General features: G+C 51.3%; 3 protein-coding genes and 1 long non-coding RNA gene across 7 annotated transcripts; 2 read left to right on the top strand and 2 right to left on the bottom strand.

Annotated features, from left to right (window-relative positions):
* Positions 1-20: 20 nt before the first annotated feature.
* Positions 21-6,390, bottom strand: ALG3 (ALG3 alpha-1,3- mannosyltransferase). 4 transcript variants are annotated; one of them, XM_077879880.1, is made up of 9 exons: positions 5,643-6,388; positions 3,204-3,303; positions 2,967-3,114; positions 2,698-2,858; positions 2,053-2,173; positions 1,449-1,654; positions 1,229-1,306; positions 412-555; positions 21-271 (listed from the first exon to the last, which is right to left on the bottom strand). In XM_077879880.1, exons 1-9 carry the CDS (start codon positions 5,836-5,838, stop codon positions 109-111), a joined length of 1,317 nt encoding a protein of 438 aa, XP_077736006.1. In that variant the 5' UTR covers positions 5,839-6,388; the 3' UTR covers positions 21-108. The 4 variants fall into 4 exon arrangements, with proteins under 4 accessions (XP_077736006.1, XP_077736008.1, XP_077736007.1 ...); XM_077879882.1 differs by having other exon boundaries at positions 5,680-5,813; XM_077879881.1 differs by lacking the exon at positions 1,229-1,306 and having other exon boundaries at positions 412-554; positions 5,643-6,389.
* Positions 6,391-6,496: 106 nt separating this feature from the next.
* Positions 6,497-13,722, top strand: EEF1AKMT4 (EEF1A lysine methyltransferase 4). Its single transcript, XM_077879885.1, has 3 exons — positions 6,497-6,779; positions 12,452-12,735; positions 13,246-13,722. Exons 1-3 carry the CDS (start codon positions 6,578-6,580, stop codon positions 13,531-13,533), a joined length of 774 nt encoding a protein of 257 aa, XP_077736011.1. The 5' UTR covers positions 6,497-6,577; the 3' UTR covers positions 13,534-13,722.
* A 439-nt stretch (positions 13,723-14,161) lies between these two features.
* Positions 14,162-16,464, bottom strand: CAMK2N2 (calcium/calmodulin dependent protein kinase II inhibitor 2). Its single transcript, XM_077879886.1, has 3 exons — positions 16,075-16,464; positions 15,127-15,199; positions 14,162-14,897 (listed from the first exon to the last, which is right to left on the bottom strand). Exons 1-2 carry the CDS (start codon positions 16,241-16,243, stop codon positions 15,129-15,131), a joined length of 240 nt encoding a protein of 79 aa, XP_077736012.1. The 5' UTR covers positions 16,244-16,464; the 3' UTR covers positions 14,162-14,897; positions 15,127-15,128.
* Positions 16,465-16,813: 349 nt separating this feature from the next.
* LOC144302501 (uncharacterized) lies at positions 16,814-20,201 on the top strand. Its single transcript, XR_013369396.1, has 3 exons — positions 16,814-16,947; positions 17,224-17,515; positions 18,025-20,201. It is a non-coding gene; the product is annotated as an uncharacterized LOC144302501 (long non-coding RNA).
* The last annotated feature ends 1,953 nt before the right edge of the window (positions 20,202-22,154 follow it).

Here is a 22,154-nt window from a genome sequence, read left to right on the forward strand (position 1 = left end):
CCATGTAGGCTGCACAGAAGTGGACTTGGTAAGGTTTATTGGGAAGGACACAGAGTCTATTCCCATCCAGAGTCCTAAGAGTGGACTGGAGGGGAAGGGAAGTGGACCTCAGTGGGCTTTCTTGCTGTGCTGGACGCTCTTGGGGAAAGGCTGGGGGCCCAGCCAGAGCTGCAGCAGGATGATAGCATGGCATATGTGCAGGGCAGCAGAGCTGCAGGACGTGGATGGGTATGTGTTCCAGGAGAGCTCGATGAGCCCCAGCACCAGCAACCTGGAGATGAGAAATAAGCTCAGGTTTTGCCCAGTTTCTAAGCCTGCAGCCCTTTGGCTTGCCCCCAACCCTCCACGGTTAGCCTTGGGATGAGGAGCTCCCTGGCCCTTCCCACTAGCCCAGATGGTCCCAGCCAGTACCTGAGCAGATGTGTAAGCCAGCGTGCAGGCGTGGCCCACAGGAGGTAAGGCAGTGTGTGGAAATACCAGACGTAGAACTGGTAGTGGAGGGAGCGGCTGAAGCAGATGCCAATGAAGTTGGAGGTGAAGAGAGTAGAGATGATCTGTATGCAGTGGTCAAGGCCAAGGGCAGGAGTAGAGGGCCACGAGTTGGGATGGGGGCAGGCAGGGAGGTTCCAAAGCAAAGGGGCAAAAGTTTGGGGTCAGATAGCCCCCTGGATCTACATTTCTGAGATGCATACTTTTGGACAAGTTTCTTAACTTCTCCAGGCTTGCTCCTCAATCTAATGTGGAGACAAGAATACTAGGACCACAGGGCCTTGTGAGTTTAAATTCATCACTTACAAACTGAGTGACCTAAGTAAATTACTTAAACTCCTTAATGTCTTGATTTTGTCATCTGTAAAATAAGTATAATAATAATAATAATAATAATAATAAAAAAAAGCCTCCCTATTTCAGAGTCTCTTGTGAGCTTTACATGTTAGAATGTATGTAATTCTCTGAGGACAGCATCAGGCAGAGAGTAAGTAGTCATAATGGTAAGTCAAATAATAATATTTAGGATTAAGAATGAAATATGCTTAAATATGTAAAGTGCTTAGCACAGTGGTGCAGAGTGGTGGAGGGAACAGCTCTACTCCATGAACAGGGCCTGTAGTTATTACTGGCACCTCGTTTTCCTTCCCCTGGCTCACCAGCCATCCAGGGCTGACTGACCAGCACCCCAACTGTACCTGGAGAGGGCAAGACTTACCCTCCCATGATTTAAAGGATATGATTGGGTGTGAGGGGCTGCGGTGGAACCTTCCTTTTGGAGGGATCCTTCAGCAGCGACAGGATACTTTCCCCTGTCCTGGGGAGAAGCCATTCAAATATTTATCAAGCCCCCATCCTAGGGCAAGCTCTAGATTCACGCACATGAACTCAACACGTCCCCCAAGCAGGCCCTTTATCCTTCCCCCAACTCTGCCCATGATACTGCTCCCCTTTCTCACCTGTGCCACTTGCAGAAGGCAAAGAGAAAGAGCAGGGTGAGGTGGGCGGCCAACAGTGCCACGTGGAAGGCACGATGCAAGAAGAGGGCCTCAGGGAGGAAGCGCCAGTTCACTGTCCAGCGGAAGAGAAACTGGCGGCCAAGGTCAAAGGAGCGGGATAGGTAGCCAATGGGGTTCTCCAGCAGGAAGGGTAGCCCCAGCACCACCTGAAGACAGGTATGACATCAGCAGAGATGCCCAGACTCGAGCTTTCATAATAATCATCAAGGGGAGTGGACAGAGGGTGTAGGTCTCAGGGGATCCCAAATTCCCCCAGGAATAGCAGGAAAGCCAGCCTCCACATCTAGGCCAGAGGCTGGGGCCAAAGAAGCTGAGAAGGCAGGTAATAACAGAACTTTAAGTTTGGATTCACCAAGTCATAAATGGGCAGAATCAGACCCTCAGAAACCATCCAGTTCAATGCCCTTATTTTAGAACTAATAAAAGTAAAGCCCAGTATCAACTCCCAAAAACCCTGTTAGCTTTGAAAAAGTCTCAATGATGGAAGGAGGCCAGAGAGTAGCCTCCCCTTCATTAGGAAGGAGAAGGGGTAGTGGGGCAGTACCTGAAGAACAGCACAGATGCCCAACTTGGGAAGGGCTCCACGGAAGCCAAATTGTGTGAGAAGAAGAAACAGCAATCCAGGGGCAAAGAGCAGCACATTCATCTTCACGGAGACTGCCAGGCTGGGGGAGGTATGGGAGAGGAAGAGTGGAGATCAGCTCCAAGGCCATTTACCCCACTCAAAGATGCCTCTCTCTCTGACACACACACACACACACACACACACACACACACACACACAAAGCAACTCCTCCCCTCCAGGACGGGGCCCACACTCCGAATTCCTGGAAGGAGGGTAAAGCAGCCTGGGAGGAGGCTGAAGGTAAGGGGCAGATACCAAGTCTCTATGCTCAGAGTGAGCCAGCAAATACATGTTTAGAGTATTTAGAATGTGCAAGGACCAACTCCAATAATAGATGCTGTCTGGAAGGAAAAGAGGATTGGGAAAACAGTGTGTGTGTTGAGGGGATGGGCACAGAGACTTTCTACAGATCCTAGACTTGTTTAGTAGGGCCCTGACTGACCCATACTGTCTGGTTACTCCCCTACTTCCTCTGCTGCAGAAAATTGGGGGATGGAATTGGGGAATTGGAAAATTGGATGGAAATACAGAGTGAGAGAAGGGGAGGAAGGGAGAGGTGTTGACCTGAAACAGCAGCAGCCCCAGCCCCAGCGCCGGGCCAGCAGGAGGTTGATACTGAGAAAGAGCAGCGCCATGGCCACTGGGTCATTGAAGAGCCTCAGCACGAAGATGGAGTGGACGCGGTAAGAGGCGCAGCACATGAAGAAAAAGACGAAGGGAGGTACCTGAGAGGTGGGGACAATGGGGAACAAGGTCAGCTCACTAACCCTGAGCCATCCCTACTCCCCAGCACTGACAGTTGGGGCCCCCTGGTCCTGGCAGTAAGGACTCACCTTGCAGGTCTGGTGGTAGATCAAGAAGACAAGCAGTAAGGTGGCCAGGTAGAGCACAGCAAAGATGTGCTGGGCCATGCGGATGTCAGTGCCCCGGCCAGTGGCATAATACAGCCCCATAAAGATGTACACAAAGCCGGCTGGGTACCTGGAAGAGGAGTCTGGGTCAGGCTACCCAGCCTGGTATCCAGTCGGTCGGTCCCTCAGGTCCTCACTGAACCCTGTATCACAACTCACACAAGAGGTCCAGTGTCACCCTGCAGTTGGGTGTAGTCATAGGTGCCGTTGATGACGCCTTCCACCTGGGCCATGTAGGCCTTCCAGTCAATCTCTGTATCTGGAAAAGGACAGGACGGTGTGGTTACTTCCAAGTTCAGAACTTGTCTGCCTCACACACACATTCAGCCCATCAAAACACAGAGTTCCAGCTCTTTTCCAGGACATCTATCCCAACCCCTTATCCAACTGCCTATCTCTGGGTGAATCCAAGCAACTCAAAATCAACATGTTTGTAATTGTCTGTACTTGAACTCAAACCGTTTACTCCAAAGCTGCTCCCCTTCCTGGGTTCCATGAATGGCACCATCAACCTCCCAGCTGCCCAGGTCACAAACCTGGGTAACATCTTTGACACTTGTTTCTTATTTCCAACACCCAGTCACCAAGTCCTATTTTTCATCCTAAATAACTACTATCTTTCATCCTTTTCTTTTTTTTTTTTATTTTATTTATGATAGTCATACAGAGAGAGAGAGAGAGAGAGAGGCAGAGACATAGGCAGAGGGAGAAGCAGGCTCCATGCACCGGGAGCCCGACGTGGGATTCGATCCCGGGTCTCCAGGATCGCGCCCTGGGCCAAAGGCAGGCGCCAAACCGCTGCGCCACCCAGGGATCCCTCTTTCATCCTTTTCTGATATTACATACTAAAATTTGGAACTGGGCAGCCCGAGTGGCTTAGCGGTTTAGCGCCACCTTCAGCCCAGGACCTGACCCTGGAGACCCCGGATCGAGTCCCGCATCCGGCTCCCTGCATGGAGCCTGCTTCTCCCTCTGCCTGTGTCTCTGCCTCTCTCTCTCTCTCCCTCTGTGTGTGTGTGTGTGTGGCTCATGAATAAATAAATAAAATCTTAAAAAAAAATAAAATAAAATTTGGAACTAACATAATCTCTAGCCTCAATAATGCAACAATTTCCCAATTAGTTTTCCAGCTTCCACGTTTACCCCACTACAATATATTTCCCACCCTGCAACCAGAGAGCTCTTCCTATAATAGAAATGTCAGATCTCTCTGCTTAAAACCCTTCAATGATTCCTCAAGGCTCCTAAGGTAAAGACTAAAATCTATTATTCCCAATTCTGGAAGAGGAACCTATGAATTAATGAGGTTAAGTGACTAGTTCAACAGTGAGCTAAGGGTAGAATTGAGATTGGAACTCCATGAGGTTCTAAATTCTTTTTTTTTTTTTAAATTTTTTTTTTAAATTTTATTTATTTATGATAGTCACATAGAGAGAGAGAGAGAGAGAGAGAGAGGCAGAGACACAAGCAGAGGGAGAAGCAGGCTCCATGCACCGGGAGCCTGACGTGGGATTCGATCCGGGGTTTCCAGGATCGCGCCCTGGGCCAAAGGCAGGCGCCAAACCGCTGCGCCACCCAGGGATCCCGAGGTTCTAAATTCTTAACCACCATGCTAATTGTCCCCTTCACACAATTTAGACTGCTTCACCATCTGGTCTCAACTTGTACAATCTCATCTCTCACTGCTATCCTCACTTGCATTGTTCCAGCTCTTAAAAAAAAAAAAAAAAATTCAGTTCCTCAAAGGAAGCAGGTTCTCTTTTGACTGGAAGTTTTAGTTACAGGATTCTCTGCCTAGAGTGCTCTCTCTCCTCCCCTTTTCTCTCTTTCCTCAACTGCCTTGCTCTTACCTTTCAAGGGGGACTCTAATAAGCCTTCCTTAACTCATCAAGTCTGGCCTAAGTGCCCTCCTGGGTCCTTTATGGCTCCCTGGCTTACTACTATCATGATGAATGATCCACTATCATTTTCTGCTAACTTATTTTTGCCCAGGCCCATACACCCAGATAGGAAATGTGTCTATTTTTTCACCACTCTACCCCTGGCATCTAACATAGTGTTAAGCACATGATAAACATTCAGTAAATGTGTTGAATTAATTATCTTTAGCAAGAAAGCCTTAAGCCCAGTGTCTAGATTCAGCTTGGAAAGGAGCCCCCAATAAGACCAAAAGGACTCAAGTGGTCACAAAATGCCAGGTGGACAAGAGACTCTGAGACTTCAGAATTGAACAGATGGGAAAATTCGGAGCCAGCAGGGGAAAGGGCATGTCCAAAGCAACAGAGACAAGAAGGAGCAGCAGTACATTAACTCGGACCCAGGTCTTTTGATTTCCAGGCTGGCTTATTTTCTTAGCCTGGCAGGCTGTATGTTCAGGGTAGAGGGCCAATCTCTAGGGTCCCTTCTTCCATCATGGGGGAGGCATTAAGACAGGGTTTGCTTTTGTGGAGCAAGCTCGGGACCTGGGTAAAAATCATGGTCTGCAACTGACGGCTGATTGGATCCGGGGTCTGGATTTCAGCTCCAAATCTGGGTCCCAGTTTGGGTAGGGGGTTCGGGTCCCCCTCCCCACCCTCCCCTCCTCCTCGGCGCACTCACATGCCACCCTGTGAATGACCCAGAAGGTGATGCCCACCTCCGCCAGGCAGAGGCAGGCGGCCACCAGCAGCGTGTAGCGCGGCTCCAGCAGTAGTAGGCGCCGCTCTTGCCAGGCGCGCCGCAGCCATTGTCCACAGAGTCCCGCAGCCCGGGTTGCGGGACCGGACCGGCCGCGCTTCCGAACGCCCGCCGCCATCTTGACGGTGCGCCGCTCGTGTTGGCCCGCCACCCCGGAAGCCCGATCCCTCGGCACTTAGGTTCCGCTGCCCGCGCCGGCCGTCCCAACGGACTGATGCTGACCAGTTTCGCGTCCTATTTTTCTCCATTAAGAATTATTTCTTCCACATCTTTCCTGGTGGACTGCACACTCCGTACGCGCGGGAATAGTCTTACTCCTCAGTACATACTTGGTTCTAGGCACACAGGCGCTAAAGTAGATCGAACGTTTGCTCAGAAGAGCAGCATTCCTCGTGTTCTCCCCTGCCTGGCATCACGCTTCGTCTGTGTTCGTCTCTCCTGGAGGCCAAGACCTGTGTCGCGCGCCTCCTACCTCCTCTCAGAGCCTGCCGTGTGCTCAAAACTGGGTACAAAGGAATCTTTCACTAACTTTCAGGCTTCTTAATGGAAGGAGCCGGGCAGACAAAATATGAGAGGAAGCAGTGATGAGTCGAGGGAGTCCGACACTGTGAGTTTGAGGGAGCAGCACGTTTGGAGGCTTCCAGTTCTCAATGATGTGCTTTTCCCACCCGGAGTATTCTTCCAAGAGCGCTCAGCAGAGGACGGAAGTTCCACGTGTTTCTGTTGAGCAACTGCAGGTGGTGGGCGGAGGCACGAAGACCACGCCCCCGAGCGCTCCCCTCCCCATTGGCTACACTGGGCGCCAAGCCGGGTCCGGAGGTGCCGGCGCTGTGCGGGGCCGCCCTGCAGCCGCCAGCATGGCCTCTCCGAGGGCCCCGGCCCCGGCCCCGGCGCGGGAGATACCGGAGCAGAACTGCTGGTACCGTGAGGTCCAGTACTGGGACCGGCGCTACCGGAATGCCGCGGACTCTGCCCCTTACGAGTGGTTCGGAGACTTCTCCTCCTTCCGTGCCCTCCTGGAGCCTGAGCTGCGGCCAGAAGACCGTATCCTCGTGCTAGGTGGGTAGTCCCCGCGCTGCCCAGCCCAGGTGGAGCTGGCCGGACCCGGCCCTGCCCGCTTTCCTCGAGCCTGTGCCTCTCGGAGGACACCCAGTCGGGAGCCAAGATGCACCTTTAGCCGGGGCAACAGAAGCCAAGAGATTCTTGGTCACACACACACACACACACACACACCCGCCCCGGAGAAAGACAGTCTTGAAATCAGAGTTTGTAGATATCCTAGGACCCTCGGGGAGACAGCCTCGAGCACTGGGGAGCTCAGAGGACCTAGTTCAAGTCCCACTGCTGGTTGGCTGTATGACTTAGGACGAGTTGTGAACCCGTTCTGAGCTTCAGATTCACTCCTAGAAACGGAACTGCGAGCTCAAGTCGGGCGAGGAACGTTCAGGCACCTCGAGCACGATGCCTAGCGTTTATCTGTTAGCGCCCGTGAGCACCGGAAGCCACTGTCACCTAGAAAGACCTCTCTCCACACTCCCCGCCCTAACCGAAACTTGATCCTGTGCCCCATGTGCAGTGAGCACGAGGATAGCGCCCTCTGCGGTCGGAGGGGAGATTGCAGCCAAGGTTGGTGGGATTGTCCACGGCGTCCAGATAATGCAGGGATTTACAAGGTGGGGGGCTCTGAGAGGTCCAGCTGCGCCCTCAGGGTTCTCTCCCACTGCCAACCCTGGGGACTTCAGTGAAGTTTGGGCCACGAGTTTCCTTCCAATTTAGTTTTTTATTTTGATGTTTGTAAAAGCATGTGTATGTTTAAGTGCAATATTTCATATACATATATATACATATATATGACCTCTATAATACAGTATACGTGTAAGGGATAAATAATAAATGTAATGCGTCCAGAAACCCTACGCAATTTGAGAAATAGAACATTCGTAGGACTAGAAAGGAAGTATAACCTAGTGCTTAAGAACTTGGACCCTGGAGGTAGTTAATTTGTGTTGGAATCTTCGCTTATGTAACCTTAGCTGTGGAATCATGAGCAAACGCTTAGAATCTTAGCTGTGGAATCCTGGACAAAACACCTACATTTCTGCAACTTCATTTTCTCAGCCTTAAAAAAAAATAAGAGTACTTATTTACTGGGTTTTTAAGATGACTGAATATGAAAGATATCTAGGACAATGCCTAGCAAAATAAAAGGCTCCATGTATATTCAAGGTTCTCTGCGTGGTTCCCCCCCAAACCCCACCTCCCCAGAGGTAAAAAAAAACAAAAACAAAAAAATCCTCTCTTGAATTGTGTGCTTTTAAACCATTGTATTTATTTATAAATTTACTCTAGATCTATGTTTTTCAAGCTTTGGTGTCCATCAAAATCACCTGGAAAGGTGGATCCTACCCTAAGAGTTTAATTTCAGGGATGGTCTAAGATGGTCTTTGGGATTCTGTAGTTTCAACAAGCCCACAACGGATTCTCATGCTGGTAATTGGCAGACTAACACTGCCTTAAAATCTGCTTGACCAGGAGGTATCCTTTTCTGAATAGAGGGGAGAAATTCTAAAAATCAGAGGAAAATTTTCCTGGCAAGATTCCCAAAATTGAACAAGACCTACAACCTCAGAGTATCCTATGTTACATTCCACCTCAACAAACATAAGTTGAGCACCTGGTGGGTGCTAGGGAATGTGCTAGGCCCTTTCTAACTTATTTAGCCTTCATGACAACCCATACAGGTGAGTGATAATTATTAGAAGATTTACTCTAGGTTAGGAGTCCGTAAACTTTTTCTGCAAATGGCCAAATAGTAAATATCTTAGGCTTTGTATGCCACTTAGTTTCTATCAGAGCTATTCAGTATTCCTGTTGTACTGGAAAGTAGCCACAGGCCATACATGAGTGAATGATACCTAATAGCTGTGTAGCAGTAAAACTTAACAAAAAGAGGAGGCAAGCTGGATTTGGTGACCTTGTTCCAGGTCGTTGTTTCTGGTTGGATTCCCCAGAAGCAAATCCTAAAATGAGGATTCGTGTCCCAGTCATTTATTAGGAAAGTGCTTGCAGGAGAAATTGGTAAGAGAGTGAGGGAACAGGGAAGGGGAAAAGGCCAAGCAGGATTGTGACCACAGGCAAAGCCTCTCTGAGGATAGTTTCAACCCCTAGTGTCAGAGATGCAAAATATCAGATGTAAACACATGCCAGGATGCCTGGGTAGCTCAGTGGTTGAGCGAGTGCCTTCTGCTCAGGGCATGATCCAGAGGTCCCAGGATCGAGTCCCATATCAGGTTCCCTGTGTGGAGCCTGCTGCTCCCTCAGCCTGTATCTCTGCCTCTCTCTCTCTCTCTCTCTCTCTCTCTCATGAATAAATAAATAAATAAATCTTTTAAAAAAAATCTACAAGTAGATAGATGATAGAAAGAAAGAAAAGAAAAGAAAAAAAAGAAAGAAAGAAAAGAAAGAAAGAAAGAAAGAAAGAAAGAAAGAAAGAAAGACATGCTAAAACCTAGGAATGCTAGGGGGATCTAGTCAGAGCCCTGATAGTGTCCACTACTGTCATGAAGCAAATTAAGTGGTGAAGGGTGCCATCTGACTCCAGAGCTTCTATTTCTCTTGTTGCACAACACAGATGGGCATAGAGAGGCATCTAGAACTCTGTTGAAACTGATAAAATGGCCACATTGTGAATTAAAGCCTAATGGTCATGCTGATACAGCTAAAGATGGAATGTCACTATCAAAGGTGAGTAGACCTCTTGAAAACTGGGAGACAGTTTAGCATAGTGGTTTATGAGCTCTGGTTCTAGTGTGAGACAGACCTGTGTCCAAATTCTGGCTCTACCACTACTTGTGTGACCTTGGGAAAGTTCCTTATCCACTTAGGGTAGCCTCATTTTCTCCTTTAAGAACATGGTAATGGGGGCAGCCCCGGTGGCGCAGCAGTTTAGCGCCGCCTGCAGCCCAGGGGTCTGATCCTGGAGACCTTTGATCGAGTCCCGCGTCGGGCTCCCTGCATGGAGCCTGCTTCTCCCTCTGCCTGTGTCTCTGTCTCTCTCTGTGTGTCTCTATGAATAAATAAATAAAATCTTAAAAAAAAAAAAAAAAGAACATGGTAATGGGGACACCTGGGTACTTCAGCAGGCTGAGCGTCTGCCTTTGGCTCAGGACATGATCCCAGATTCCTGGGATTGAGTCCCACATCGGGCTCCTTGCATGGAGCCTGCTGCTCCTCCCTCTGCCTGTGTCTCTGCCCCTCTCTGTGTGTCTCTCACAAATAAATAAATAAATAAATAAATAAATAAATAAATAAATAAAATCTTAAAAAAAAAAAAAAAGAAAAAAAGAACATGGTAATGGAAATAAGAGTATCTTCTAGGGGCACCTGGGTGGCTCAGTTGGTTAAGGTCATCAGCCCCGCATCAGGCTCCCTGCTCAGTGGGGATCCTGCTTCTTCCTCTCCCTTTCCCTCTGCCCTCCCTCCCACACACTCATGTGTTCTCTCTCTCTCTCTCACTCTTTTGCTTTCTCAAATAAATAAATAAAATCTTAAACCGTATCTTCTATATGGAGCTACCTTGAAGATAAACTAAGAAAATTCTTATAAAGTACTTAGCATAGAACCCAGTGTTCAGTGACTGTTAGCTATCATTAGTACTGAAAATGGGAGTCAGAGAGGCAGCTTATCCAGGACTGTCCAGAGATCAGAGTACCCTGCCTGAGGGCTTGTGTGTCTAGTACCTATGGCTAGATCTTCATGATAGATGCAGGTGTATGGCTGTCCCAGCTTTGCCAGTATCACACAACTCTCATTCTCTCTCCTTGTTTGACTGTATGCTTCTGATCCTAATTTGGCTTCAATTTGTATTTCCTATGGAGAGAGAAGGGACTGACCAGAGAGGACTGACCGCCAGCTCAATCCCTATGATGGTTGTTTTTCCTATTATAAATTAATGAATTGGTATTTTTGGCTTACACCTCTGTCCCTTGGTGTTAGGATAGCATCCACAGTGCTCTGGGTTCCCATGTAATAGGTTCTTGGATGTGGCTCAGTTCTCAGGGCTTGGCTTCCCTAAAGCTTTACCCAGGATGGCAGTGGTCAAGCCCCTTCTTATTGCCTGCCTCCAGTTACTGAGGCAGTAGGATTGGAAATCAATGCTTTGTAAGCAGGATTGGCTATGTGGTGAGGTTTTGTTCTTTCTTCATCCTTTAGTAAAGTTCTCTTGGAAGATGCCATTCCTGTACCAAGGGAAACACAGGAAGGAAATTTGGGTTTGTCCACAGTTGGGCAGAGCTCTGAGGATATATGAGGTCAGGTGTGGGATGGTGAAGGGATTGTGAGTCAGAGAACCCAGTGAGATTTCAGCTTGAACTGACTTAGGGTCTCTTGTAAAGCTACCCTCACGTCTCTCATCCCCTGTAGTGTATCTCCTGGGGCTTGTTGTGGTTCTAATGTAGAAAAACATCCACTAGGCTTTCCTAGGCAAGCTAGTACTCTTCCTCAGCTGTAGGGCCTAAGGAGGAACATAGGAAGGGGCAGCTGAGGACCAGCCAGCAGCCTCTGGGTGCCCTGTCCAGGTGCCAAGCCCTACTAGATTAGGGCTATCCCAACAGCTGATCCTGTGATCCTCTTTAGGGAGGCAAATGGGCATTAAAGGCAATCTAATCCCAAGAGCGGGGGATCCTCTGTGGGGCCACCAGAACTGTCGTCCAGCTCCATTCCCAATCTGAGACTGACCGTGAAAGGGCCAGCATACCTTCTTAGGAAGTCACACCTAGTGTGTTGTGGATCCACATCCTGTCCACTAACTCCCACCCCTTCTCTCACCATACTCTGCCCCCTGGGACTGCTTTTCAGTACTTCCCACCAGAGTATTAGGATTCCTCAAGACTCTGTCAACTCCCCTGAAAGCGTTGGCCAACTCACCAGAAGTGGGCACAAGAGCCACCCAGTGTGTTTTCACAGCCTGTCCCTATTGAAACTCTCATTGCATTACGTGGCAATTGCCTGAACACACATCTTTTCTTCCCACCAGCGCATGATCTCTCTATTTATCTGCAGAACCCAAATACAGTACTTAATACTTTAAGGAATTACAAGGAATCAACTCCACCGTGTGTCCCCACCAAGTTCCCCTACACTGGTTAATTCTGCCTGGGAAACCAAAACAGAGTAGTAACCCCTAACATGAAGTCTTCGCAGGGCTGATAGCATCAAAGCTTCCCTGAGAGGTTAGGGATTAGGATAATACTATTAACCAAATAATGATATGGTCCTAATGATGCGAATAGTAACCCCATTCTGAGTATGAGGAAACAGGCTCAGAGCTGAATGACTTGCCATGGCTGTATGACTAGACATATCAGAATCTAGATCTTAGAACTTGGAAGTTCAGAGTTCCTTCAGCTATTCCCCAGCTGTTTTAGTTTTTAAATTTAGTGTATCACATCCTGCATGTAGGCTAGGTATTACATCTTCATTTTTCTGAATAGGAAGTCTAAGTTCGCAGTATGTAAACAACTTGCCCTAATCTACACAGGAAGGAATGTTAGGATATGGGCCCGGGTCTGTAGGACTCTAAGGCTCATGCTCTTTTTTGCACACGCTGCTTGTCCCACAGTTTGGGAGGGTTTAGTTTAGGCTGAGAGCAAAAGGGCCAAGGGTGGATGGATAATTGGGAGAAGTGAGAACCAAAGCTAACCTAACCCTTTTGCCACCCATCCCCACCTCAGGCTGTGGGAACAGTGCGCTGAGCTACGAGCTGTTCCTTGGGGGCTTCCCTGATGTCACCAGTGTGGACTACTCATCAGTAGTGGTGGCTGCTATGCAGGCTCGCTATGCCCACGTACCCACGCTGCGCTGGGAGACCATGGATGTACGGGCACTGGACTTCCCCAGTGGCTCCTTCGACGTGGTGCTGGAGAAGGGCACGCTGGATGCCCTGTTAGCTGGAGAACAGGACCCCTGGAATGTGTCTTCTGAAGGTGTCCACACCATGGATCAGGTGCTGAGTGAGGTGAGGGAGCAACAAAAAAGGAGGGCAGACCAAGAGGTGGGGAGAAGGGATTGGGGTTTTGGGAGATTGAAAGAACTCAGAAGCCAGAAGGAGCCAAGTGGTAGGTCACCTTTAGGACTGTGGTGACCTGAAGGAGAAGGTGGTTAAGCTGGGTCAAGATTATAGGGGGCAGGAGTGGCCAGGCTCACAGATGCTGATGATTGGCTATTGGGTTACCATAGGGAAGAATTAACAGCCAGCTTCCAGATAGGTTACACAGACTAGGAGAGTGAGCAGTTGACCAGAAAGCAGTGCCCCCTATACCTGACGACATGCCCATGCTCCTGGCTGGGTAGAAGATAGCCCTACCTCCATGGAATGACTAGGGACAGAGAGGAGGCTCACTCTTGCCATGAAGAGCCCTGAGCTACAGAATGTAGGGTGGTACCTGCAAGGGTATCTGGGACCATACTGACCTTTGAGAACCTGGAGATAGACTCCTCACCAGTGGCTTCTCTGTCTGCCTTGCAGGTGAGCCGGGTGCTGGTCCATGGAGGCCGGTTCATCTCATTGACCTCAGCTGCTCCCCACTTTCGGATCAGACACTATGCCCAAGCCCGATATGGCTGGTCCCTGAGGCATGCAACCTATGGCAGTGGTTTCCACTTCCATCTTTACATCATGCAGAAGGGCAAAGAGCTCACTGTGGCCCAGCTGGCCCTTGGGACCAAGATCCTTTCACCCCCTAGACCTCCCACCTCGCCCTGCTTCCTCCAGGACTCGGATCATGAGGACTTCCTCAGTGCCATTCAGCTGTGAGGCCAGAGGCATGTTTCTCCTGTCTTCCCTGCCTTTCTGCCCTGGGCTCTTCAAGTAGCTGAATTCCTGACTAAAGGCTTAGGGTTTGATTCAAGGTGCTCACAATCCCAGAGGCCTCGTGCCTAAGATAGAGCTGATGGAAGTGACTCCACAGGAAACAATACAGCCCAGGTCAAACTAGATCCCAAATCCCAGGTTTCTGGTTTCCTTCTTGGGTTCCTCAGTTTTTTTCCTAGTACTAAACCACCAGTGATCATCCCCTGGGGCAAAGCTTAGCATGACCCCTCCACATGCCAGCCAGACTTCAAGACCTGTATCCCTGGGTCCTGTTACTGACCCCCATTCAACCTGGATTTATTCACAGGAGGCTGCAGACTTTGAATCAAGATTGTGTTATGCTTCTAATCTCAGCTCCAACTCGAGCCTCTTATCCTGGTTAGATTATGTATTTACCCAAGGAAGCTACATTGTAATGTTCTCAGGCCAGGCTGGCCTACCTGTTTACTTGGCAACTTCTTCCTTGCCAGCAACATGCACCTGAGATTCCCAAGAATCTGCCCCCTCCCCAAAAGGGATTGGAGCCATTTTGGCCTGGCTCCTGAGCAGACCAAAACAGTGGTCACACACACACAGGGAGGTCTGTGTTTATTCACACACTCCTGGTACAGTGAGGATGGAGGAACATTTACAAAGGACACCCCTGGGTTGAAAACATCTCCAGGGCCACAGGTGTCATCCAAAGGTGCAGAGCAGTCCTCACTTGGGTTCCCAGGGGCAGGATGCAGGGGTCCAGAGTAAAATCAGCCCTGGGCCCTTGGAAGGTGATATCTTGAGAGGAGGGGTCTGCCAGAGTCGCCTGGGGTCAGGCCTGGGCAGACTGGCCATGTGGTTGGTTACCATGTTGGGGGCTTGTTCCATCTCAGACTCAACACCCATCCTATCTGCCAGGCGCAGAAGAGCGTGGCCGAGACTGGGCGGAGGGGGGAGGGCATGAACCATGAGGGGAGCCAGTAAACAAAGAGTCGGATATAAAAATACAAATGTGCTGAGGAAGTCCCTTAGAAAGAGGCTGAGGCTGGGGTCACGCCAGACAGGGGTGGGAGTGAGGGAGCGGCCTGGAGGGCTGGGCTCAGGTGGGTGGGAAGCTCATGCAAATACGCAGCCAAACATCCCTGGCTGCGCGCGCGGTTCGACACCGGCCGGCAGCCGGCTCTGCAGACCAGACCGGCCGGAGAGGGGCGGGGCAGGGGAGCCGTGCGGGAGGGGGCGGGTCGGGGGCTGAGAGCCGCGGGTCTCTGTGTCCGTTCCGGTGTGCGGGGTGGGGCTGCGGCCCGAGGTTCTAAAGTGCATGAGCGCGGCGGCGGGCTCCGGGCCGGTCCGCGCCGCCGCCACCGCCGCCGCCGTGGTGCTGAAGCGGACAGCTCCGGAGTGCCAGGCGGCGGCGGCAGCGACTCCAACCCGAAGGCGGCGCGGCCCTGCAGCCCCCGCCCGCGGGCGCCTGGGCCGGGGCGGGGGGCGCCGGCAGCCGCATAGCCGGCTCGCGCTCCTGGCCGCTGCGGGGCTGGGCCCGGAGCCCGCCGCCCGAGCCGGCGCGTCTACACTCCGGACGGCGGCTTCTCCCCCATCCCCTTCAGCACGTCGTCTATCCGGTCATCCTCGATCACCACTGCGCAGGGAGAAAGCGCGTCAGCCGCGCGGCCTCGGGGGGCAGCGGCGGCGAGAGCGGGCCCCGCGTCCTCGCGCCCCGAACAGCTACTTGCGGTGGCCCAGTGACGCCCCTCGGACGCCCGTGCCTCAGTGCCCTCCCCATCGGAATTCCAACGACTCGACCCTCCGCCGAGCCCAGCTCCCACAGGCCCTCCTCCCCTCCCGATGGAGGAACGCCCCCTCTTCCAACCAGCAGTTCAACCTCCCAGTCCAAACCCTCCCGCCACCTGAGCTCTCCTCCATCCGAGCTGATCATCCTTTTGCTCCTGGGAGCCCCTTCTTCGACAGACCCCCTTCTCCAACAGAATCTTCAGCTAGTGCAGCCCTCTGCCCACCCTCACCCTCTCGCCGCTTGAACCTCTCTCTTCCGATCCTGGCACCAACAGAGCCCCCTCCCCAAGCAAGCAACGAGGGCAACCGAATCCCCAGCCCCTCTGTCCTCTCTCCAGTCGGACGTCCCTTCCCACCCGAAGGTTCTTCCGAAGCATCCACCGACTCAGCCTTTGATCCTGAAGAAGCGGCCCGTCGCCCCACGTTCCCACTTCGGGCAGCCCCAAATGCCCCGGCCGGCCCCTCCCCCTTGCCCAGGTGTCAGGGCTCTACTTCCAGAGGTGGCGAGCATCGAATCCGGGGCACTGCGTTCCCGGGAGAGGGGAAGAGAGGGACACAAGACTGCAGCGGGGACACCCCCCCCCCCCGAAACCCCGGCCGGCGAGCGGCTGGCTGCGCTGGTCTGCGGCAAGAGCTGCGGGCGCTTGGCGGGGAACGGCAGCCGGGGGGCGCCCGGCGAAGGGTTTCTGGGTCAAGCGGCGACTCCGGGCCCCGGCCGCATACCTCTCTTGGCTCGGCCGATCTGGCCCAGCTTAGGGGGTCGCTTGGCTTGGTTGCCCGCGAAGAAGGAGTTGGTGTCCTGCAGGCGGCAGCTGAAGGAGAGATCGGAGCCCTCGGGATCGGCGGCGAAGCGGCCCATCTTGTCCTCACTGTAGGGCAGGATCTCGGACATGGCGGGCGCGGGGTGGGCGCGGGACTGCGGCGGGGCGCGGGCGGCGGGCTAGCTGCCGGACCGGCCCTAGCTCAGCAGGGGAGCCGGCGGAAGGATGAAGTCATGCAGCATCCGGGGCTGCGGAGCCAAGCGGGGCCTCCTCCCCCGCGCCTCCGCCTCCCGGGCCGCTGGGCAGGCGGCGGCGGCGGCGGCGGAGGTGGTGACGGGGACCGGGCGGGGGCGGCGCGCGGGGGGCGGGGGTGGCGGCGGCGGCAGGAGCGGAATGACGATGAGCGCCCGACTGCCGCAGAGCGCGGCAGGCGGGGCGCGGGGGAGGTGGGGCGGGCATCGGCCGGGGGAGAGAGGCGGGGCGGGGGTGGGGGAGCGGACCCGAGCGCGCCCTGCACTCCCCCGGGGGCCGGCAGCGTTCGTGGGAGGGTCCTGCCCGAGGCGGGAGTGGCGGCTGGACCGTGGTGCGGGCCAACGGGTGCAGGATCTGGCTGCGAGAGGCGGGCCTGGGGAGCGCGGGGCGGGAGGAGGGTCTGGCCGGGAGGCTCCCGGGGGCGAGGGAGGGGGACTGGCGACGGGAGAGGGGCGGGGCCGCAAGCCTGGCGTCTGGGCAGCATTCAAAAGAGGAGACCCCGGAAACGCGCCGGAGGGGAGGTCCCGTACGGGTCCGGTGTGCTCAACTGTGCGAACCCGCGGACGTGGGAATGGCTCAGGCGGTGGGTGGTGTCGCCGCCGTTGGCGCGTCTGTGTCGGATTGGTCTTCGGGTCTTACACTGTTTCTATGGAGCGTTTCTTCGCGCGTCTGCGTCTGGCTGCCTAGCCCTCAGTCTCTCTCTCGTGTGTATCTGTCCCTGCGCCCCGCGTCTCTTTGTGTCAGTCTACTTCTGCTTCTTAGAAGTGTCTCTGCCTTTCTGGATGGCTCCACGCCTGGACCCGCTCCCTACGCGTTACTGTTACCGTTTCCTGAGTCTGTGTATTTCGGTCTCTCCTAGGACGGATCTCGGTAACTGGGCCGACGCGCGCGCACCAGAGTAGACCCCCACCCCCGCTGCCGGCGCCGAAACCCGGGCGCCCGGGGGCCCCGCGTCCCGCAGTTCTCCCGGCCCCGGAGGCTCCCGAGGCTCCCGAGGCTCCCGAGGCTCGGGCTGCGCGCGCCGTGTAGGAGGAATGAATGGCGGCGTCGCGGGGGGCGCCCTGGCCGCAGGTGACGCGGGGAAGCCCGGAGCGCCTGAGGACGCGGCGCGCGCCCGTGGGCATCCGGAGGTGCAAGAGGAGGGACGGAGGGTACGCCCGCCCGCGTTGCGGGGCCTCACGTGACCGTTCCCGCGGCCCCTACCGGGGAGCGCCCCCTTCCCTCCCCTACCCCCAGCTGGCCGTCAGCGGCAGCGTCACCTGCTTGCTTGCACGCAGGGGCTCTGGCGCAATCACTGGCCTTGGAGGTGGGGGGGAGGTCCCACACTTGGCGTAGCTGACGACAGCAATGATGAGGACGATAATCCTCCCGTACATTGTGCATACCTGAGGCGAAGGGGTCTCCACTGTCCCTGAAGCGCTTTATCTCCTTCCCTCCAAATCACGCAGTTAGTGAAACTGCCTGGTGCTGCTGAGTGTCCATCCTCTAACAACTCCTCCCCGAGTGTTAGTCCCAGGGATGCGGAGGCTAACGCCGTGGGGGCTGCCCCCAGGGACCAGGACTGGCGGCGGGAGCGGTTCCACTTAACGTGGCCTTGAACGGAAGACCCCATAATTATAGTTTTTATTTTTTTTAAGATTTATTTATTTATTCATGATAGACATAGAGAGAGAGAGGCAGAGACACAGGAGGAGGGAGAAGCAGGCTCCACGCCGGGAGCCCGACGCGGGACTCGATCCTGGGACTCCAGGATCACGCCCTGAGCCAAAGGCAGGCGCTGAACCACTGAGCCACCCAGGGATTCCCCCCTGCCCATTATTATAGTTTTTAAAAGTACATTCATTTTGGGGTGCCTGGCTGGCTCAGTCAGTGGGGTGTGCGACTCTTGATCTCAAGGTTATGGGTTCCAGCCCCATTTTGGGTGTAGCGATTACTTAAAAATAAAATGTTTTTTTTTTTTTTAGATTTTATTTATTTATCCACGAGAGACACACACACAGAGAGAGGTAGAGACACAGGCAGAGGGAGAAGCAGGCTCCATGCAGGGAACCCGACGTGGGACTCGATCCTGGGTCTCCAGGATCATGCCCTGGGCTAAAGGCGGCGCTAAACCGCTGAGCCACCCGAGCTGCCCTTAAAAATAAAATCTTAAAAAAAAATTCATTCACTTACTCTTGTAATATTTTAGGAAAATACAGAAAATCGCATGAAATCTTTGATAGATATCCTTCCACACTTTTCTGGTCATTTGCATGATGTACATACCTCTCTGAACCTCTATGTTCTAGTCTGAAGCATTAGAGACGATAGAACCTACATGAAGGACAGTTTTGTAGATGAAATTGTTGTCCTGATGTGAAGTGGGTTGTCTCAGGAGGTAATGAGCTGCCCCTCACTAAAAGTGCTAAAGGAAAGGTGAGAATTCTTGACAAGGATGAGCTAAGCCCTGAGTGGGGAATAGAGATTGTTCTCTTTTCTACTCCCAGAGTGGAAAGGTTGAAGAAATGACCATTTAACTTGGAATCCATTTGGTGAGCTCCTTCTTAAATAATCTTATTCCTGTCCCTGCTGTGTGTGGTAGGTCATGATTAAAGCAAAAGACCTGGAGGATCCCTGGGTGGCTCAGCAGTTTACTGCCTGCCTTTGGCCTGGGGCATGATCCTGGGGTCTTGGGATTGAGTCCAGCATCAGGCTCCCTGCATGGAGCCTGCTTCTCCTTCAATCTGTGTCTCTGCCTTCTCTCTCTCTCTCTCTCTCTCTCTCTCTCTCTGTGTGTGTGTCTAATGGATAAGTATATAAAATCTTTATTAAAAAATATAGCAAAAGACCTAACTGCAAAATTGTAAAGGTACAGAATTATATAAGCTACATCTATGTTGTAAAAATGCAGTGTGTGTGGGGGGGGTCTTTAAGTTGTGATCCTCTACTTAAAATTCAAAAGTTCTGCATCACTGTCCATGAGATGAAAATTCATTTTTACAGATAAAATGAAATTAATTTTGTTTGGAGTTTTGTGACAGTGCATTGAATTTCTCAACTGAAAGTCTCTCAAAACCTAGTGGGCTTGATCCATACGTTCTAAACGGAATACCATGCTCTTTGACAGTTGAGTAATAGCACTTTTGTTCAGGTGGAAACTTTAGGCCTGTGTAGTGGGTTGAATAGGGGCCCCCCTAAAAGTTCCACCTAAAAGTTGCTACCTGGAACCTCGGAATGTAACCTTATTTGGAAATAGGATCTTTGCAGATATAATTAGGTATTTTAATTTTTTCTTTACATTTATTTTGGCTATTGACTTTGAGATGTAATTACCTAAATTAAGAGGAGGTCATCCTAGATTAAAGTGGGTCTGAAATCCAGTCACTGATGTTTTTATAAGAGGACAGATGCACAAAGACACACACACAGGGAAGAAGGCTATGTGAGGAAGGAGAGGAAGGGGAAGTAGGCGTTCCTACAAGCCAAGGATTGCTGGTAGCCTCAAGAAGCTGGAAGAGGTAAGGAAGGATTCTTTCCTAGAAACCTCCAGAGAGTACAGTCCTGCTGATACTCTGATTTTGGACTTTTCATCTTCAGAACTGTGAGAGCAAAAGCTTCTGTTGCTGTAAGCCACTCAGTTTGTGATGCTTTGTAACAGCAATCCTAGGAAACAAATGCAACCTGTTACAAATATTTTGGGGTCATTTTTTACATCTCTTGCAATTATGTTTCTCCTTCCTTAAACTCTCTGGGGACCCTTTGCTCTCACCCTGTTGAAGAAAGGCCATACCAGGAGGGTATTTCTGGGACTCATTCTATTTAGCAGAGTCTGATAAATCACAAAAAGAATAAGGCCTATCTGGGGATCCCTGGGTGGCTCAGCGGTTTAGCGCCTGCCATTGGCTCAGGGCGTGATCCTGGAGTCCCGGGATCAAGTCCTGCATTGGGCTCCCTGCATGGAGCCTGCTTCTCCCTCTTCCTGTGTCTCTGCCTCTCTCTGTGTGTCTCTCATGAATAAATAAATAAATAAATAAAATCTTTAAAAAAATTAAAAAAAAGAATCTCCAAAGCCTGTCAAAATGTCACCAAATAATGACTGTAAAGTGTGATTTCGTATATGGGGGAAAAGTATGCACACACACTAATGCATACACACCTATACATACACACATATACATGTCCTGTTTAGGTATGTAAATGCTTATAAAAGAAAGATCTGGAGGGACACATACAAAACTGTTAATGGCTTTCTCTGAGGATGGTACTGGAATCCTGGAATGTGGAATTTTATCTTTTTATTCTATATACTTATGGAGTATATTACTTTTGCAATATTTTTTTAACCTTTTAAAACCAGTGATAGAGTCTATTTACCAAACATCACACTCTGGTCCCAGACAAATCACTTGACTTAGAAGAAATAATACTAGTTAAGAATGCTGTTTAGAATCAAATCAAGGATCTCTCTTCTACCTGATGTGTGACTTTGGGAATGTTGAAAAGCTTCCCTGTGTCTTAGGTTCCTCATCTATAAAATAGGGACAATGATACTGCTAAACTATATCTTACTGGGTCATTGTAAGGATTAAGTAAATAACAGGTAAAGTGCTTAGGTAAAATGCAGGACAATAGAATTGTTATCTATATACAGGAAAGCACAAAGAAGAAATTAAAAGTAATTTCATCATTAGATATATTAACATTTTGTTGCTGTCCTTCCAATCTCTTTTTAAAAATCTGTGGTTTTGGGCAGCCCCAGTGGCGCAGCGGTTTAGCGCCGCCTGCAGCCCAGGGTGTGATCCTAGAGACCCGGGATCGAGTCCCATGTCGGGCTCCCTGCGTGGTGCCTGCTTCTCCCTCTGCCTGTGTCTCTGCCTCTCTCTCTCTAGCTGTGTCTCTATGAATAAATAAATAAAATCTTTAAAATAAATAAATAAAAATCTGTGCTTTTAACTTTTTTTTACTTCACAAAATGAGATTTTTTAAAAACCCTTTTACTCTTTCACTTAATTCTATATGGAGAACATTTCCCCAGAGTGTTAACTCTTCCTTTTCATCCTTTGTAAATGTTACATTGTTATCCTATTGTATGGATGCTTGATTTATTCAACAAGACCTCTACTCTTTTTTTTTTAAGTCATCTACTCTGTGTTTAAAGATTGATTTATTTATTTTAGAGAGAGATACCTGGGGGAGGGGCAAAGGAGAGGGAGAGAATCCTTTTTTTTTAAGATTTTATTTATTTATCCATAGAGACACACATAGAGAGAGAGAGGCAGAGACACAGGCAGAGGGAGAAGCAGGATCCACACAGGGAGCCTGACATGGGACTCGATCCCAGGTCTCCAGGATCACACCCTGGGCTGCAGGCAGCGCCAAACTGCTGCGCCACCAGGGCTGCCCGAGGGAGAGAATCCTCTAGCAGACTTCCTACTGAGCCAGGAGCTTGAAGCAGGGCTCCATCCCAGGACCCTGAGATCATGACTCTGAAATCAAGAGTTGGTTGCTCGGGCAGCCCAGGTGGCTCAGTGGTTTAGTGCCTGCCTTCGGCCCAGGGGATGAGACCGGGGATCGAGTCCCACGTCAGGCTCCTGCTTCTCCCTCTGCCTGTGTCTCTGCCTCTCTCTCTCTCTCTCTCTCTGTGTCTTTCGTGAATGGATGAATAAAATCTTAAAAAAAAAAAATTGGTCGTTTAACCCACTGAGCCACCCAGGTGCCCCTGTTGGTTATTAGAGACAGTGCTGTGAAGAGTAAATGTTGTAGGGGAAAAAATGGCCCCAATATTTTGTAGCTCCTCCAATCAAGTAAATT

This window comes from Canis aureus, chromosome 31, assembly GCF_053574225.1.
Source record: "Canis aureus isolate CA01 chromosome 31, VMU_Caureus_v.1.0, whole genome shotgun sequence".
Classification (NCBI taxonomy): Eukaryota; Metazoa; Chordata; class Mammalia; order Carnivora; family Canidae; genus Canis; species Canis aureus.